The sequence below is a fragment of the Carassius carassius genome, chromosome 50 (assembly GCF_963082965.1).
Source record: "Carassius carassius chromosome 50, fCarCar2.1, whole genome shotgun sequence".
Lineage (NCBI taxonomy): Eukaryota > Metazoa > Chordata > Actinopteri > Cypriniformes > Cyprinidae > Carassius > Carassius carassius.
The window spans coordinates 4,510,975-4,530,553 of NC_081804.1; the positions used below are offsets into that span (position 1 = coordinate 4,510,975).

The 19,579-nt window shown below is 37.1% G+C and overlaps 2 protein-coding genes across 2 annotated transcripts in view; both read left to right on the top strand.

The window, feature by feature from the left end:
- LOC132133312 (mucin-2-like) overlaps window positions 1-4,082 on the top strand; it is a 36,360-nt gene extending 32,278 nt beyond the window's left edge. The window contains exons 36-40 of the mRNA XM_059546111.1: window positions 560-2,192; window positions 2,267-2,381; window positions 2,439-2,633; window positions 2,802-3,203; window positions 3,624-4,082. Of these exons, the coding sequence (XP_059402094.1) occupies window positions 560-2,192; window positions 2,267-2,381; window positions 2,439-2,633; window positions 2,802-3,203; window positions 3,624-4,082 (2,804 nt within the window). The remainder of the gene's footprint in view (window positions 1-559; window positions 2,193-2,266; window positions 2,382-2,438; window positions 2,634-2,801; window positions 3,204-3,623) is intronic.
- A 1,365-nt stretch (window positions 4,083-5,447) lies between these two features.
- LOC132133172 (intestinal mucin-like protein) lies at window positions 5,448-14,085 on the top strand. The gene is made up of 18 exons (XM_059545917.1): window positions 5,448-5,775; window positions 7,017-7,191; window positions 9,052-9,299; window positions 9,393-9,576; window positions 9,695-9,905; window positions 9,980-10,155; window positions 10,361-10,430; window positions 10,672-10,772; window positions 10,923-10,954; window positions 11,498-11,675; window positions 11,752-11,856; window positions 12,012-12,052; window positions 12,621-12,743; window positions 12,829-12,927; window positions 13,086-13,214; window positions 13,321-13,360; window positions 13,454-13,577; window positions 13,681-14,085. The coding sequence occupies exons 2-18, from the start codon at window positions 7,047-7,049 to the stop codon at window positions 13,871-13,873; spliced, it is 2,199 nt and encodes a 732-aa protein (XP_059401900.1). The 5' UTR covers window positions 5,448-5,775; window positions 7,017-7,046; the 3' UTR covers window positions 13,874-14,085.
- Window positions 14,086-19,579: the final 5,494 nt, after the last annotated feature.

The following is a 19,579-nucleotide window of genomic DNA, read 5'->3' on the forward strand; positions in this document are numbered from 1 at the left end:
ACAAAGTCTACTACAACAACACCAAAACCTACCACACCATCTTCTCCTACACCGAGAACTACAACAAAGTCTACAACAACAACACCAAAACCTACCACACCATATTCTCCTACACCGACAACTACAACAAAGTCTACAACAACTACACCAAAACCTACCACACCATCTACCCCTACACCGACACCTAGCACAAAGTCTACTACAGGAACACCAAAACCTACTACACCATCTTCCCCTACACCGACAACTACAACAAAGTCTACTACAACTACACCAAAACCTACCACACCATCTACCCCTACACCGACACCTAGCACAAAGTCTACTACAGGAACACCAAAACCTACTACACCATCTTCTCCTACACCGACAACTACTACAAAGTCTACTACATCAACACCAAATCCTACCACATCATCTAGCCCTACACCGACAGCTACCACAAAGTCTACTACAACACCAAAACATACGACACCAACTTCCCCTACACCGACAACTACAACAAAATCTACTTCAATGACACCAAAACCTACCACGCCATCTTCCCCTACACCAACAGCTACCACAACATCACCCAAACCTACCACACCATCTACCCCCACACCAACCGCTTCCACGAAGTCTACTACAACAACACCAAAACCTATTACACCATCTTCCCCTACACCGACAACTACTACAAAGTCTACTACAACAACACCGAAACCCACCACACCATCATCCCCGACAACAACACCAAAACCTACCACACCATCTTCTCCTACACCGACAACAACACCAAAACCTATCACACCATCTTCTCCTACACCGACAACTACAACAAAGTCTACAACAACTACACCAAAACCTACCACACCATCTACCCCTACACCGACACCTAGCACAAAGTCTACTACAGGAACACCAAAACCTACTACACCATCTTCCCCTACACCGACAACTACAACAAAGTCTACTACAACTACACCAAAACCTACCACACCATCTACCCCTACACCGACACCTAGCACAAAGTCTACTACAACAACACCAAAACCTACCACACCATCTTCTCCTACACCAACAACTACAACAAAGTCTACAACTAAAACAACACCAAAGATTACGACACCGTCTACCCCTACACCGACACCTACTACAAAGTCTACTACAGGACCACCCAAATCTAATACACCATCTTCCCCTACACCAACGGCTACCACAAAGTCTACTACAACAACACCAAATCCTACCACATCATCTAGCCCTACACCGACAGCTACCACAAAGTCTACTACAACACCAAAACATACGACACCAACTTCCCCTACACCGACAACTACAACAAAATCTACTTCAATGACACCAAAACCTACCACGCCATCTTCCCCTACACCAACAGCTACCACAACATCACCCAAACCTACCACACCATCTACCCCCACACCAACCGCTTCCACGAAGTCTACTACAACAACACCAAAACCTATTACACCATCTTCCCCTACACCGACAACTACTACAAAGTCTACTACAACAACACCGAAACCCACCACACCATCATCCCCGACAACAACACCAAAACCTACCACACCATCTTCTCCTACACCGACAACAACACCAAAACCTACCACACCATCTTCTCCTACACCGACAACTACAACAAAGTCTACAACAACTACACCAAAACCTACCACACCATCTACCCCTACACCGACACCTAGCACAAAGTCTACTACAGGAACACCAAAACCTACTACACCATCTTCCCCTACACCGACAACTACAACAAAGTCTACTACAACTACACCAAAACCTACCACACCATCTACCCCTACACCGACACCTAGCACAAAGTCTACTACAGGAACACCAAAACCTACTACACCATCTTCTCCTACACCGACAACTACTACAAAGTCTACTACATCAACACCAAAACCTACTACACCATCTTCTCCTACACCGACAACTACAACAAAGTCTACTACAACTACACCAAAACCTACCACACCATATTCTCCTACACCGACACCTAGCACAAAGTCTACCACACCATCTTCTCCTACACCGACAACTACTACAAAGTCTACTACAACTACACCAAAACCTACCACACCATCTACCCCTACACCGACACCTAGCACAAAGTCTACTACAACAACACCAAAACCTACCACACCATCTTCTCCTACACCGACAACTACAACAAAGTCTACAACAACTACACCAAAACCTACCACACCATCTACCCCTACACCGACACCTAGCACAAAGTCTACTACAGGAACACCAAAACCTACTACACCATCTTCCCCTACACCGACAACTACTACAAAGTCTACTACATCAACACCAAAACCTACTACACCCTCTTCTCCTACACCGACAACTACAACAAAGTCTACTACAACAACACTAAAACCTACCACACCATCTACCCCTACACCGACACCTAGCACAAAGTCTACTACAGGAACACCAAAACCTACTACACCATCTTCCCCTACACCGACAACTACTACAAAGTCTACTACATCAACACCAAAACCTACTACTCCATCTTCTCCTACACCGACAACTACAACAAAGTCTACTACAAAAACACCAAAACCTACCACACCATCTTCTCCTACACCAACAACTACAACAAAGTCTACAACTAAAACAACACCAAAGATTACGACACCGTCTACCCCTACACCGACACCTACTACAAAGTCTACTACAGGACCACCCAAATCTAATACACCATCTTCCCCTACACCAACGGCTACCACAAAGTCTACTACAACAACACCAAATCCTACCACATCATCTAGCCCTACACCGACAGCTACCACAAAGTCTACTACAACACCAAAACATACGACACCAACTTCCCCTACACCGACAACTACAACAAAATCTACTTCAATGACACCAAAACCTACCACGCCATCTTCCCCTACACCAACAGCTACCACAACATCACCCAAACCTACCACACCATCTACCCCCACACCAACCGCTTCCACGAAGTCTACTACAACAACACCAAAACCTATTACACCATCTTCCCCTACACCGACAACTACTACAAAGTCTACTACAACAACACCGAAACCCACCACACCATCATCCCCGACAACAACACCAAAACCTACCACACCATCTTCTCCTACACCGACAACAACACCAAAACCTACCACACCATCTTCTCCTACACCGACAACTACAACAAAGTCTACAACAACTACACCAAAACCTACCACACCATCTACCCCTACACCGACACCTAGCACAAAGTCTACTACAGGAACACCAAAACCTACTACACCATCTTCCCCTACACCGACAACTACAACAAAGTCTACTACAACTACACCAAAACCTACCACACCATCTACCCCTACACCGACACCTAGCACAAAGTATACTACAACAACACCAAAACCTACCACACCATCTTCTCCTACACCAACAACTACAACAAAGTCTACAACTAAAACAACACCAAAGATTACGACACCGTCTACCCCTACACCGACACCTACTACAAAGTCTACTACAGGACCACCCAAATCTAATACACCATCTTCCCCTACACCAACGGCTACCACAAAGTCTACTACAACAACACCAAATCCTACCACATCATCTAGCCCTACACCGACAGCTACCACAAAGTCTACTACAACACCAAAACATACGACACCAACTTCCCCTACACCGACAACTACAACAAAATCTACTTCAATGACACCAAAACCTACCACGCCATCTTCCCTTACACCAACAGCTACCACAACATCACCCAAACCTACCACACCATCTACCCCCACACCAACCGCTTCCACGAAGTCTACTACAACAACACCAAAACCTATTACACCATCTTCCCCTACAACGACAACTACTACAAAGTCTACTACAACAACATCGAAACCCACCACACCATCATCCCCGACAACAACACCAAAACCTACCACACCATCTTCTCCTACACCGACAACAACACCAAAACCTACCACACCATCTTCTCCTACACCGACAACTACAACAAAGTCTACAACAACTACACCAAAACCTACCACACCATCTACCCCTACACCGACACCTAGCACAAAGTCTACTACAGGAACACCAAAACCTACTACACCATCTTCCCCTACACCGACAACTACAACAAAGTCTACTACAACTACACCAAAAGCTACCACACCATCTACCCCTACACCGACACCTAGCACAAAGTCTACTACAACAACACCAAAACCTACCACACCATCTTCTCCTACACCGACAACTACAACAAAGTCTACAACAACTACACCAAAACCTACCACACCATCTACCCCTTCACCGACACCTAGCACAAAGTCTACTACAGGAACACCAAAACCTACTACACCATCTTCTCCTACACCGACAACTGCTACAATGTCTACTACATCAACACCAAAACCTACTACACCATCTTCTCCTACACCGACAACTACAACAAAGTCTACTACAACTACACCAAAACCTACCACACCATCTACCCCTACACCGACACCTAGCACAAAGTCTACTACAACAACACCAAAACCTACCACACCATCTTCTCCTACACCGACAACTACAACAAAGTCTACAACAACTACACCAAAACCTACCACACCATCTACCCCTACACCGACACCTAGCACAAAGTCTACTACAGGAACACCAAAACCTACTACACCATCTTCCCCTAAACCGACAACTACTACAAAGTCTACTACATCAACACCAAAACCTACTACACCCTCTTCTCCTACACCGACAATTACAACAAAGTCTACTACAACAACACTAAAACCTACCACACCATCTTCCCCTACACCAACAACTACAACAAAGTCTACAACTAAAACAACATCAAAGATTACGACACCATCTACCCCTACACCGACACCTACCACAAAGTCTACTACAGGAACACCCAAACCTAATACACCATCTTCCCCTACACCAACTGCTACCACAAAGTCTACTACAACAACACCAAATCCTACCACATCATCCAGCCCTACACCAAAAGCTACCACAAAGTCTACTACAACACAAAAACCTACAATACTACCTTCCCCTACACCGACAACTACAACAAAGTCTACTACAACAACACCAAAACCTACCACGCCATCTTCCCCTACACCAACAGCTACCACAACATCACCCAAACCTACCACACCATCTACCCCCACACCAACAGCTTCCACGAATTCTACTAAAACAACACCAAAACCTACTACACCATCTTCCCCTACACCGACAACTACTACAAAGTCTACTTCAACAACACCAAAACCTACCACACCATCTTCCCCTACACCAACAGCTTCCACGAAGTCTACTACAACAACACCAAATCCTACCACATCATCTAGCCCTACACCAACAGCTACCACAACGTCTACTACAACACAAAAACCTACAATACTACCTTCCCCTACACTGACAACAAAGTCTACTACAACAACATCAAAACCTACCACACCATCTTCCCCCACAACGACAGCCACCACAAGGTCTACAACAACAACAACACCAAAGCCTACAACACCATCTACCCCTACACTGACAGCTACCACAAAGTCTACTACAACAACATCAAAACCTACCACACCATCTTCCCCTACAACTACAAGTACAATAAAGTCTACTATAACAACACCAAAACCTACCACACCATCTACACCGACAACAACACCAGGACATACCACATCAACTAGCTCTATATCGACAACTACAGCAACTCCACCAGACTGTCCAGAATGGGCCAAAAATGTACAATTTAATATACCTTCTTTAAATTTTAGTTTCAAGGGGTCATGAAATTCAGTTTCAGATTTGTATAGTTTCATGAGGTAAGATTTTTTATTTATACACAAAATTGGACCAATATTTGTAAAAATCATAATTTCAATCCTCATTTTCACTCTCCTTGAAAACCACTTAATGTTAAGGGGCAGAAACTGATGTAAATACCCACTGCTGTGATTGACAAAATGTATTGCACCATATCCATGCCCTGCATTACAGCATGTAATGTATTTTGATACTCAAGATGGGTAGTGCTGTGGTAGAGACATGCAGTATATGTATAAGCTAGAGTCAGGTCCCAAGGCACTATTAGTATTGTACTATTGTAATATATACAATAATGATTATTACTTATAACAAAAGACGTTGCATGTATGCATTTTATCAGCAACACTCAATCAATGATACACTCATTGTGTTAATAGCATTAAACACTGGTTTGATGTACGTATATTACAAACTACAGTAAAAACAAAGTGTACTTAACCTGCGTGCCTCCAAGGACAAAATGCTTGGCACTGCAGTACTGACAGCATGTTTAGAATGATTCACAGAACAGCCTGTTGTGAAATGTGAAGAACAAACGAAAACATTACCTTATATTCACTCAGGCATGTCATTAAAAATAATCTTCAGCCATGCATTTTAAAATTCATAGATCTTTAGTGAGGCCATGCAAAGTCTTTGAAGGTGTAGTTTTTTTACATCCTCCAACAGAACGTCTCAGTCTGACAGTCTTACCTGACATCTTTATCCAACAGCAGTATTGCTCTTGTGATTGATGAAGAGAAATTAGTTGCTCAGAACACATCTCTTTGATAACATACAATTATATATGATATACATTTTAAGGGGTGGGTCGTGGACATCACAATTCTTCAAATTTAAAATCAGGGCATTTTAATTAATATTTTAGACTGGTGAGTTTCAGAATTGTTAGAGACTGTTTTGGGACTGTTTGAGTTCTGAAACTTGCAGTATGTTTTTATATTATATACATCTCAGTAATCTCTTTAATGTGTTGATATCAAGAACACTTTGATTCTCTATTTCATGACCCCTTCAAGTATATGTAATTTATTATTTTTTCTACATGAGAAATGTATCCATGGTGCCATTTAAATATTCAAAGTAAATAACATAACACTTCATTGCAATTTTACATGTGTTAGCCTCTTATTCTTGTACTTTTTTATCATCACCAGACCAATGAGACCTTCTACTTGTGTAAATGCATGATGGCTAGGTGCATAAAAGACAACAACATCGAAGTTATCCCATTTCAATGCCCTCCACTGCAGAACATCACCTGTGAAAATGGCAAAAAACCAGTGCTTGTCGAGGATGAGTACGGCTGCTGCAAATATTATGCATGTGACTGTGAGTAAATTGGTCTTCACAATAATTTTATTTGATTCTGTAATCACTGAAAGGAATAGCAATAATGTAAATATTTTATTTTATATTTAAAAATACGCAGACATGCAAATGGTTGCTTTTTTTTCATCACCACGACAATCATATATACGTATCCGAATTGAACACACTTCTTGTGTATTCTGCTTGTAGCAAATGAAAATATAATGTATCTGAAGCTGTGATTAAATATTGAGCAGTTAATTATTAAAAAAAAAGTGAAAAATGTTATGTATGGGTAAAAAATGAATAGTTATGATAGAAACAGACACTGGCATTGTAGGTTACTCTTCCAGGAAACACTCCTCTTTCTCCATAAAAAAAATGCACTGCACACATCTAAATATTTGGGTTGAACTGTTCTGGGACAGTGTTGTAAATATAACTTAACCACTGATTTCTAGTTATGTCCTCTTTTGGAAGGCCAAACAAAGTAGTTTTGGTTTCACAATGAAACAGCGTCCCCATAGCCCCTTTCACACTGCGATTCTGGAATATACACAGGTAATGTGTCGCAGCAATTGTGGTTGCTAGATTTTGCTGAATCTGTGCATGCATTCACACACAACCCATAAAGGTCCCGTAATGATATGTGACATCAGGATGTGATGTGTAATGTACAAGTCGAAATTTGGACAGCTTTATGCAAATCTTCCCACACAGTGACATATGCAGGTGGGGGCATGTTAGAAAGAGCCATTTTAGGTAAAGAATATCTCTTTGGATTTGAGACTTTATTCTTTGCAACTTTACAGATCTTGTTTATGCACCAAGAGCTTTTAACACTCCAAAAAGAAAGGAAATTTTAATTGCATCATATGACCCCTTTAAATTGATTTCCAAGGTGTTTCTTTTTTTAACTAAAGAAAGGGCATAAAAATGTTTGCATTATCTTTCATATCAAATTCTTACATTTCATTAATGAATTTACATTTACATTGCAAAATTACTACTGCATGAATAATGTTATGAGCTTAGTGTTTTAAATAATTTTTTATATACAACAATGAAAAGTTGATGATATTTAAAAATATCAGAGTAAACCGCCAGTAGGTGGCTTCAAGTGACCGTTTTATTTAGTGAACATTTAAATAATTGGTTTAAGCTTTCCTGCAGACAGCTGATTCATTCAAGAATCAAGCAAATGAATGGATCACTGAATCACTGACTCAGATGATTAATTAATTCACTAAAGAAACTGCTTGGAGATTAGTGAATGATTATTACTCATTTATTGAATGAATAAAATCAATGTCAAATCTGTAATCATGCTGATATTCAGGAAAAACAGCATTTTTGCTGCAGTATGTTTGTTCTATGAGTTTTTCTGTGGAGTTGCACTCATTTGTTTTGATTTCTCCACGAGATTATCTCACACTCACACTGGCTGCGCAAGCTTCAACATGTGAGACCTTGTTACTCTCAGTACATTATTCATTATCATCAAAATTTACAACAAATGTACAAAAATAATAATTAAATAATGGCACAAATATCAATAATTTGACTACCGCAAACCTTAGTATATCACGCATAATTAATTACAATACTCTTCTCCCATAAATTTTGCGCTAGAAAGGAAAACTCCTAAAAATGCATACAGTAAGATTAGCCACAAAAATGCCTGTTCATGCCTTTCATTGCTTATTTTTTACGGTTTCATTAGTAAAAAGGCAGTAGTTTTTTTTTACTGCAAAAAAGAAGGTTTATATGGAACAAACTGTTAGTAAATCTGTCTCTTAGTGTTTACCAAGTTCAAGTAGCTTGGTCAGTTCAAATAATTGAATATTGTTTTCTTTATTGCTCGTCCTTTCCTAATTATAGGTTTTTGTGAAGGCTGGGGTGACCCGCATTATAAAACATTTGATGGAAAATTCTACAGTCATCAAGGAAACTGCACTTATATATTAATGGAGGAAAAAACGCCTCAAAAACATTTGAAGATCTACATTGACAGTGTCTACTGTGACCTTGTTGAGCGTGTATCCTGTCCCAGATCTATAATTGTGTCTTATAACAAACTAGTCATAAAACTCACAAATAACAATCTATTAGGAGGTGCAGAACTAGAGGTGAGATTTTATAGATTTGTAATGAATAACATGTTTTTTTCTGATTTACTTACTATCCTAAAATGTTCTTGTCATTGTCTCCTTTCATAAAAGGCTTTTGAGAACAATGTAAAGTTACGACTGCCATATGCTTATAATGGTGTGAGAGTTATAAGCTCAAGCCTAGACTTGTTCTTGAGTATTCCATTGCTGGGTGTTAATATAACATTTGGAGCTACTGGCTTTGGCATCAATTTGCCATACCAGCATTTTGGAAACAACACACAAGGTCATTGTGGTAAGTCAGACACCCCACGATATTTGTATAGATGGTGACATCAAAATGTGGATGGTATAGAAGGGATTTTTTTTTTATTCATTGTAAATCTAAATTATGCCAAATAATTCTCACTAAGGAACATGTAACAACAACAAGGCTGATGACTGCATGATCCCTGGAGGGATCTTGGTGGACGACTGTGCAGTGATGGCAGATTACTGGCCAGCCAGTGGTGTGAATGGTGAAATTTGCACTCCACCATCTGCATTACCTACTGTTTCAGTTAAAAGCAAACCTCCATCTAAGCCATGCAAGGGTCATCCTGACTGCTCCCTCCTTAATAACGAGTGAGTGGATTCTGTGTGATGTTTTTATGTTTTTATATTACTTAAATTATACTTACTTCTTCTGCCTTTCTCAGGTTGTTCAAAGCGTGCCATTCCCATATACCCCCCCAAAACTTCATTTCATCATGTCAATATGACAGCTGTCATATGAAAAACCCTGTCGTGGTGTGTATAAGTCTGCAGACATATGCCAGGGCTTGCCTTCAATTAGGGATCTGCATAAACTGGAGGAACCACACTAACCTTTGCAGTATGTTGCATTTTATTAATTTTATATCATACTTTTGTTTTTGTTTTCTCCGATTTGCTTAATTTCCTCTTGTACCTTTCTGGCATTAAATTCCTATTTTAATAACATCCTATTTTTATATTTGATTTGTCGTGATCGTCATGATCTTAGATTTTTGGAAACTATTGATTATTTAAGTGTTGTATTTTGTTTTTTCTTCCCCCAGATATTGAATGTCCAGCAGATAAAGTCTTCAATCCTTGTGGTCCAGCTGAGCCACCAACCTGTGCTGATATGTATGCCCATTTATCCAAATGTTTCAAAAGTTTAGACATTTGCGGAAATTTAAGTTTACTGCTTTAGCTTTTTTAATTGAGGGAAGGGAATATGACAGACATGTACTTGAAAAAAAAAACCTATTAATATGCAGTTTAAAAGTTAATAAATGTTGTTATGCAGATGTACTGTTATGAATCTTAGATGATATGTGTGTAATAATAATAATAAAAAAAGGTTAAATACTTTTTTGTAATGCAGACCTGAACAAAAAAACATTAAAGTGCGCACAGAGGGATGCTTCTGTCCTGAGGGCACATTACTCTTCAACAAGAACACAAACATTTGTGTGAACAAATGCGGTGAGAAGCCTTTAACACAAGTTTATGTGCATGCATATGACATTTAGATTTAGAAGTAAAAAAAATGTTTCTTTTTGCATCATCCTGCATACCTTAACTGCTTTTCAAGAAAATATCTGTCTTATGCTGTACTTCTCTTTTTGTTTTTAGGATGCCTGGATGCCTCTAAAACACCACGTGATGTACGGTGGTTTTAACCATTTTAATTTAGCTGTTTACACAAAAATAGAATTTAATTTCATAGTTCTTAAACTTCAAGGTCATTCAGCAAAACAATGTGGCACGCTCACTTATAAAAATCATCCAAGATGGCAGATGACATGATGTGAAAAATGAAAACCTAACCCTAACCCTAACCCTAATCCTCATAAATTGTTCATTACCAAAAAGTACAAAATAGATAAAATAGTTAGCACACATGCATGTTGGCATGAAAATACTATGTAATTTTATGCTTACCAGAGTTCAATTTCGGCTTAGCAACATACTTAAGCCAAGCTCATATGAATTTGTATGAGTAGTGATATTTATATTTACTTGCATGGTAAAAACAAAAAGAAACTGCATACATGGATTAATTCTTCACACTATAACCCGTAGCATGAATTTACTAAATCAAAAGAGTGAATTTTCATTATATGACGAATTTAAAAAAATGAACTGAATAATGGCCGAAGCTGACTGAAATAGACTTTTAACGGAATTCTCTTCATATTTTGTGGCAGTATAATGAGGTTTTCGAGTACAACTGTGAGGAGTGTATCTGTGATAAGAACAGCAAATCAGTAACCTGTAAGCCCAAAAAGTGTCTCGATGTCAGCCCTGAGATCTGCATTGAACCTGGTTTTGTTCTGGTCAACATCACCAATACTTCAGACCCATGCTGCAGTAAACAAGTTTGCAGTAAGTTTATGTACAGTTTTTTGTAAGATGTTTCTTTTTCATCTTCCTTTTATTAAGTCTCCTTTGTGTGATGTAGACTGTGATGTCAGCATGTGCCCACCTCTGGATAAAAAGTGTCCAATTGGACATAACCCAGTCGTGAAAGTACCAGATGGAAAATGCTGTCCAGAAATCAAATGCGGTATTGCTATTATTCACACATCAGTTCATTTTTGTGACATTTGTATGCTTTTTTTTTTTTTTTTAATTCTTTTTTTTTTTTTTATCTCAGATGGTTTCTGTATTGCCTTTTATATCATTCTGTATAGTTTTGTGATTTATTGTTTGCTTCCTCAGAGCCAAAGAAAGTGTGCGTCTACAACAATATGGTATATGAGGTAAATATACACAAATATTATTATTTTTGTTTTTTATTTTAAGTAACAATTAACCCCTCAAACTGTCATTTTTGAACATAGAAGTGCACGATTCAAACTTAAATTTTTATAATTCATGAATGAAAACATTTTGTTACATGATATTGATGTACCATTTACATGGTAATGCAATGTCTGATTTTAAAATGGTTTTTAAAGGATGAATTTTGAGATTTTAAGTTTTCAGTTGACATATAATTTCTGATGATTTCTAAAATGTGATAGAGAAAAAGGCAACGAAGAAGTATTTTTTTTAAACAAACGTAAAAACTCCTGTTATAATGTAGATTTTTGAGGGAGCACACTTGTCATAAATTAATCTATTACTTTTCCTACATAATTTTTAACAAAAAACATTGCTAAAATATATATTTGGGAGTCTTTCCAACGATATATAGTTTGTCAAGATTAGATTAGATTTGATTGTAATATAGTGAAGTAAATGTAGGTGTCCCGTATATGGGACATGGTGACCGTTAAAGGGTTAATGAAAGTTTTACACACTCATGTCTCCCATCACTTCCCCCAGCCTGGTACCAATATCCCCATCGATGGCTGTAAGGAATGCAGATGTACTTGGGACGTGGATCCTGAAACGCAATTGTTCATGACCAAATGTCAATCTGTGCAGTGCATTGAGAAATGTGATCCTGTAAGTTGTGTGAGGAGATTTTGATCGTCTTGTTTCAGAACCAACGGTAATTTCATTGACTTCATTTGATATTTATTTTTCACAGGGTTATGAAAAAATTAAAAAGAAGCCTGATGACTGCTGTGGAGAATGTGTGAAAACTCACTGCATTGTCAGTATTAATGGCGTTGATCGTACATTAAAGGTAAGTTCAAATGTCAGAGGTTCAGTCGCCTTAAGGTTCATATTCAGGTTAAATGGTACTTAAAGGAATAGAAGTTAAATGAATTATAACTGAAGAAAATGTACTCCACATATGCTCATATGTTAAAACCAATGACCTTGTTCTTTTTTGGGTCATAGGAAGGTGAAACTTTTCCCTCTACAAATCAAGGCTGTGACAGAATCACGTGTACTAAAATTAATGGACAGTTCATCACCAACAAATACACAGTCCAGTGCCCTCCTTTCAACATTTCCAATTGCCAGCCTGTTAGTACTTCATATGTCACATAAACACATATTTACATATTATGCTGACTGATCATGGTGATTAAATCGCATTGATGACATTCTGCCTTTGTGATTCGCTCTACAGGGCACTGTTCAGCGGTCGCCTGATGGCTGCTGTAATGTTTGTGGGTATTTTTTAAAAGAAAACTATGTGAATTTTGGTTGGTTCGAGTCGATTATTAATATGTCTGTGTGCATTCTGTTGCCCGTGTTTGTAGGTGTTGACCAAATTAAGGGATGTCGAGTACAGACCGTACGCAAATACATACAACAAAAAGACTGTACGTCAGAGAAGAAAATGGACCTGACATTTTGTAGTGGAGACTGTCCCAATTCGGGCAGGTGAGCAGACACAGACTTAGACAAAGTTGGCTTCCTATCTGAAACAGACACTCATAAGTGACTGATTTGAAATGGTTTGCATGTGTTTTTCTCTCATTTGTAGGTACAGTGAACCTGAATTATCCTCTTGTACCTGTTGTCAGGCCACTCAAACAAGTAATCGCACAGTGACACTTGGTTGTGTAAATGGAGATATAATTACCCATACATACATCAATGTTGAGAAATGTGCCTGCAGCAGAGCTAACTGTCATAGAGAGGACGTGGGTAAGACACTCACTGAAGACAAAAAATAAAACGAAACTTAGGACTTCCATGAGCAGCAGCGAATCATCTACCCAAAGACATTAATTATTTGTGAAACTTTGGGAATAAATTTTAATAGCACATGCTTTGTTTAACATTTCTTAAACATGATCTATAGAGCTTTTCTTTTTTCTTTGTTTGATACTCATGTACTGTTTTGCTTGCTTAAAATGAGCAATTAAAAAGGCATTTTAAAACTAAATGCATGTTCATTTTGTGTTTAATTGAGAATATATTTTTTAGTTTGTATGTGGGGTTTGTGTTTATTTATACATATCTAGCATCTGGTCATGACTTTGGTGTTCCTAGTGCTATGATTTACTGTTTGGGTTAGGAAAATGCTTTAAAAGATGCCCAAACTCTGTCAAAGTTGCTTTTAAATGTTAACTTCATCAAAGCACATACATCTTTAAGTGCATGAAACACCTTTTCTGAAATGATCTATAGCTCCTACTTTTCTATTTTAGAGTAGTGTTTGTTTATGGACAGTCATGGGAAAGCTATAGCACTTGAGCCATTAACTTTTTGCTAATATTTCTCAGTATTTTGACTTTTGTCAGTGTAACGGCAGCTCTTTCACTGTGAGAATGTCAATATTCCTCCCAATCTTTAGCACTGGTTAAAGACTCCCATATTTTACTTACATAAAAAAAAACATAAGAACATTTGTTTATTTATTAATTTAAAAAGTCTAATTAATCCTACAAGACAAGTTCTGTATTTACAATCAAGAAAAAGTGGCCAAGTACTTAGTAACAAATATTAACAGGGTGTCTTTGGAAAGTAGATCACTGTATTGATTTGTTTTAATATGAAATACATTTAATGTAGTAATTATAATGGCCATATGATGTATCCAAGTTCTTTGATATATATTAGTCATATAATATTATAGACTATATATAATATTAGTCATCAAACAGGATCTGGATCAGCTGGTTGTTCCAGTCATCTTAAATTTTATTCTATGGGTATATTTGAATATTTCTGTAGACTCTCTGTGGAAGCCTAACAATTGGATTTGATCATGTATTACAATGGAAACCAAATGATATTGTTTAATTTATATGCTAATTGAGAGGGAAAAAAAATGTCTACAAACTAATTTGAGTCATGCAAAGTTGTTGATGCAATGTAAAAAAAAGGGGGGGGGGCTACCTCAAGAAAAAAAAAAGTAAAATAAAAAAAGAGCAACCTAATACAATCAGTTTGTTAAGTTAACTCAGCTAACGACTGATAACTTAAATATTCTTATTCCTCTAATGACTAACAGGCAGCCCATTAAACAAAATATTCTGGCTAAGACAACTAAAGATTGATAGCATTTAGCCATGCAAGGAACTACTAGGAGCTACATGTAAAGCAATAATAATTTTTAATAAGATTTCAAGCTGTTATGCATGCTGTCAACTTGCGCAACATAAAATTGTTCAGATGACTCTATTTGGAAAATTGGGACAACATTTACTGAGTTCTGAGTTCACACAAAATAATAAACTGACTCCTTAAAAACATTGCTACTTTAAAAAAAACCTTTGTTAGAAGAACTTTTTGCAAGTGAAATATTTTTATGTTTTGGTCTTCAAATTTGGTTTGCCATGTTCCAAGAGTGCTGATATATGGATACAGCTTATTATATGTTGGCAGAGATTGCAGAGAGCACTGCAACTTAAAAAAAATGCATGCAAATTTTAAAAAAACCAGCGAATTAAGAAAACATCTTGTTTGACAACACAGCAAAATGGGGAATTTTCCATGTTCAGATTTGTTCTTTGTTCTTTCTTTGTATGTTTTGTATGTTCCGATATTATATAACAAAATATATTCACATTAAAACCTAAATAGGGACATAAAGTAGTAGTATACTCAAAGTATGATGTAAAGTTGACTTAAAGAAAACTTATGAGTACACTTGCAGTATAAAACTACTAAACTAGTAGTTTACTGAGACTATATTTCAAAGTGTACAAAGTATTTAATTAGTAAACTATTAGAATACCTATAACTTATAGTATAATAGCAGTACAAACTACAGTCATAGAGGTAAACTAGTAGTTTGAACTTTAATTAGGTATACTTAGTAAAATAAACTTGAAGTATACTACTTTTTTGTAAGGGACTGACTGCATTGCACCATTAGTTTTGTCTTGTGTGGCCAAATATCTGTCACTAGAACTACATTACAAGCCTATTATGAAGACTAACCATGGCTTTACTACAGTGGCCAAATCAAACACAGAACCATATTTAGAGTGCATGTAGTTAACCAAGCATGTGGGTAAACGCTACATGAAAGCTCTAATCAAAGAAAAGGTTACACTGGTCCCATAAACACCAATATTCAAAGTACGCTGGTGGGATTAAAAATGATTTTTTAGGCATTTGATGGATAAGTATGAATTAAAATTTAGTTAACTGCTAGTGGAGCCAAACAGCATTGGCCTTTGTTTACGTCCTTGCTACAACATAAAATTTACTTTAGAAACTATTAATGGAAAACAAATCAACAAAGAATAAAATAGACTTACAGGTTGTGACCATAAACAACAGCTTCTGCTTTTAAAGTGGGAACTGCTTCATCTTTCAAGACGATCTTTTTTAGCGAATCCGGCGTTCTAACAAATAATGCTACCTATCAGATCATGCTACCAGCCATGGGCCGTGGACAAAGGTGGGTAGTAACAAAGTACATTTACTTGAGTAACTACACTTTTTGAGTATTTGTACTTTACTTGAGTATTATTTTTTATGGAAACTTATGACTTTAACTTCACTACATTTCAAAGGCAAATATCATACTTTTCACTCCACTACATTTCTGGCATGGTCCTCCAAGTGTGGTCTGTCATTGTCATGTTGGAGAATGCAAGGTCTTCCCTGAAAGAGACGACGTCTGGATGGGAGCATATGTTGTTCTAGAACTTGGATATACAGTATTTTTCAGCATTGATGGAGCCTAAACTGAACTGAGCTCTGATAACACCTTGGGTTGTCCTTGTCCTCTTTAGTCCAGATGACATGGCGTTGCAGTTTTCCAAAAATAACTTCAAACTTTGATTCGTCTGACCACAGAACAGTTTTCCACTAGGCCACAATTTTCCATGTTTCCCATTTGTGAATGTATAGTCATGTTTTGTAAATGATTTTCATACAGGAGCAACTTTTACAGAAGTTACTTTCAGCTGACATTTAACTGAAACACCTTGTGGTAAACCGTATCTCTGTCCATTCCTGTGAGGTTTGATGAAGACACACAATTCCATAGTCACCCTTTTCCGTAAACACTTTACAATGTCCACTGTACTGAAGAAAGCCACTGACAGCAAGTTACTCCAGCGTGCTGTGTGATATTTTCATTAGTGGTGTCACTAGATCGCAATAGCTTGCCTGAATATTAAGTAGGTTACGTGAGTGGTGCAACGTCAGCTTTACTTATTTAATATTCATGAGAGATCCTTTGCTTTCGCTTCTTTACATTCAATGTTGTAGTCAGCGGATTTTCCCTTATTTCCAGATAAGGTAAGAAATACGGGTCTCGTGGCCTAATGGATAAGGCGTCTAGAAGATTGCAGGTTCGAGTCCTGCCGGGGTCGTGGTTTTCAGTTTAAATAATAATTTCTTAATTATGGTTAATAACGTAGGTTACACTCACAACAAATAAATATAATTTAACTGCACGAAAACCGCCTCATATTAGGCTACTCAATCATATTCCTATTACAGTTCTTCACGACTTTGATATTGTATGTTATTTACTTCAAATGCTATGCCTTTACTAAAAAGACAAACAACATGACACTATATGAACATAGTCTTTGCAAGTCGCTCTGAAAATGTTTGTAGAGAACCTTTTGTCGAATTAAAGTGTCTTAATATTGTCGCATGATGGCGCTATCGTCATAAAAATGAACATATCACAGAAGGGGACTAAAATTATTTTTTAATTATTTTGAACCTAACATTTTTGTATATATATTTTAATGTAGAAACTGAAACGATAATGTGTTTTTAACATCAATAATAGAAGCTGATTCCTATTATTGTTTATATACCTAAACTGAGATTTCAAATAAAATCACATTGTTCTTAAATGGATTGATTTAACTATTTGATTTGATTTCAACAATTAAATGCATATAATTAATTGCATATGTATTTATAATAGGTCCGTGTATTGGAACAAAGCAACGAAAAAACAATTCAGAGAATCCAGTGATTTGAACCTCACAGAAGAACATTAAAGCTGAATTTTGTAAAAAGTCATATTATATATATATATATATATATATATATATATATTTTTTTTTTTTTTTTGCAATTGGTCATTAACATATTTAATTCTCTCACATCTTCTCCGGTGATTTAATGTGTATATTATTATGGGTTCAGTTCAGAATGAGTAAATGTTCTTTCTTTTCTTTTTCCAGTCCTATAGAAGCCAGTTGAACAGATTCTGCTTTTCTCAGCAGATGAAAGAGCCCTTGTTAGATCAGACCCTTAATTTTGCCAAGTGTGGAGCCTGAAGAACAGGAGGGGAGGGACGTTTGCCTGTGTGTAGCTGAGAGAAAGCTTTAGATGGGGAGGCATGTCTTTAGAGGGGGTTTGTGTCTTAAACAAACTTCTGTTAGTCCCTGCAAAAGCTACCCGGGGGGCTGAGGATACATTAAATCATCATGTTTAGGAGCTCAGGCAAGACAAACCGGTTGAAAAGCCTGTCTAGGCCTTGAGTGATGCTATTCATGTTTGGGAGAGAGAGGTTATAGGGTCAGGGGGGTTCACAGGCTCCGGCTCTATTGGTATGCTAACATACAATATGCATATATCCTCATGAAGAGACAGAAATCCCGCCATTTTTAAAGAAACTCAACAGTTGTGGAATCTATCTATCTATCTGATAGAATACTTGTTTTATTATTTGTAAAATGATTTAAAACACAAATTGCTAAAAAAAAAAAAAAAAATTAAATCAAATGTCTGTTGTGTATAATTTAATTGACAATTAAATCCTTTAAAATAAAATAAAAAATGTATAAATAAATCAATTATTATTTTTTTCATAGCCGTTACATGTCTTTGGCCTCTGTATGGTCATGGGTTCATTGGCATGCAGACGTTTGAGGGACCTCAGTGTCACCCGTCCTTAGTGGTCACTGGGGAGAAGGAGGAAATCACCACTCAATTAGCAGTTCTTGACCTGTCATTCTGAACTATGAACTCTGTCATTGTGGTCCAGTGTATTGTCCTCTAGGGAGTGACCAGCTGGTCTCTGTCCATCTGATATTCATTCATCTGGACTCCATTAAGTGCACATTTATTGGTCTGCCTAAAGGTGTCAAGGTCATTACCGCCAAAGAACCAAAATTTATGGTATATTTTGAGTTGAATCATGTATAAAATTAAAGGTACAATTACAATATATATTATTAAATAAATAAGAAAGAAATCCTAATGTCATCTGTTAAACAATCTATCTATCTATCTATCTATCTATCTATCTATCTATCTATCTATCTATCTATCTATCTATCTATCTATCTATCTATCTATCTATCTATCAATCAATCAATCTATCTATCTATCTATCTATCTATCTATCTATCTATCTATCTATCTATATCCAATATAAAACAGTTTTTCTGTTTGAAAAGTATTATTATTTTTTAACTAAATGTTCTCAGTACAGAACCCAATATTGA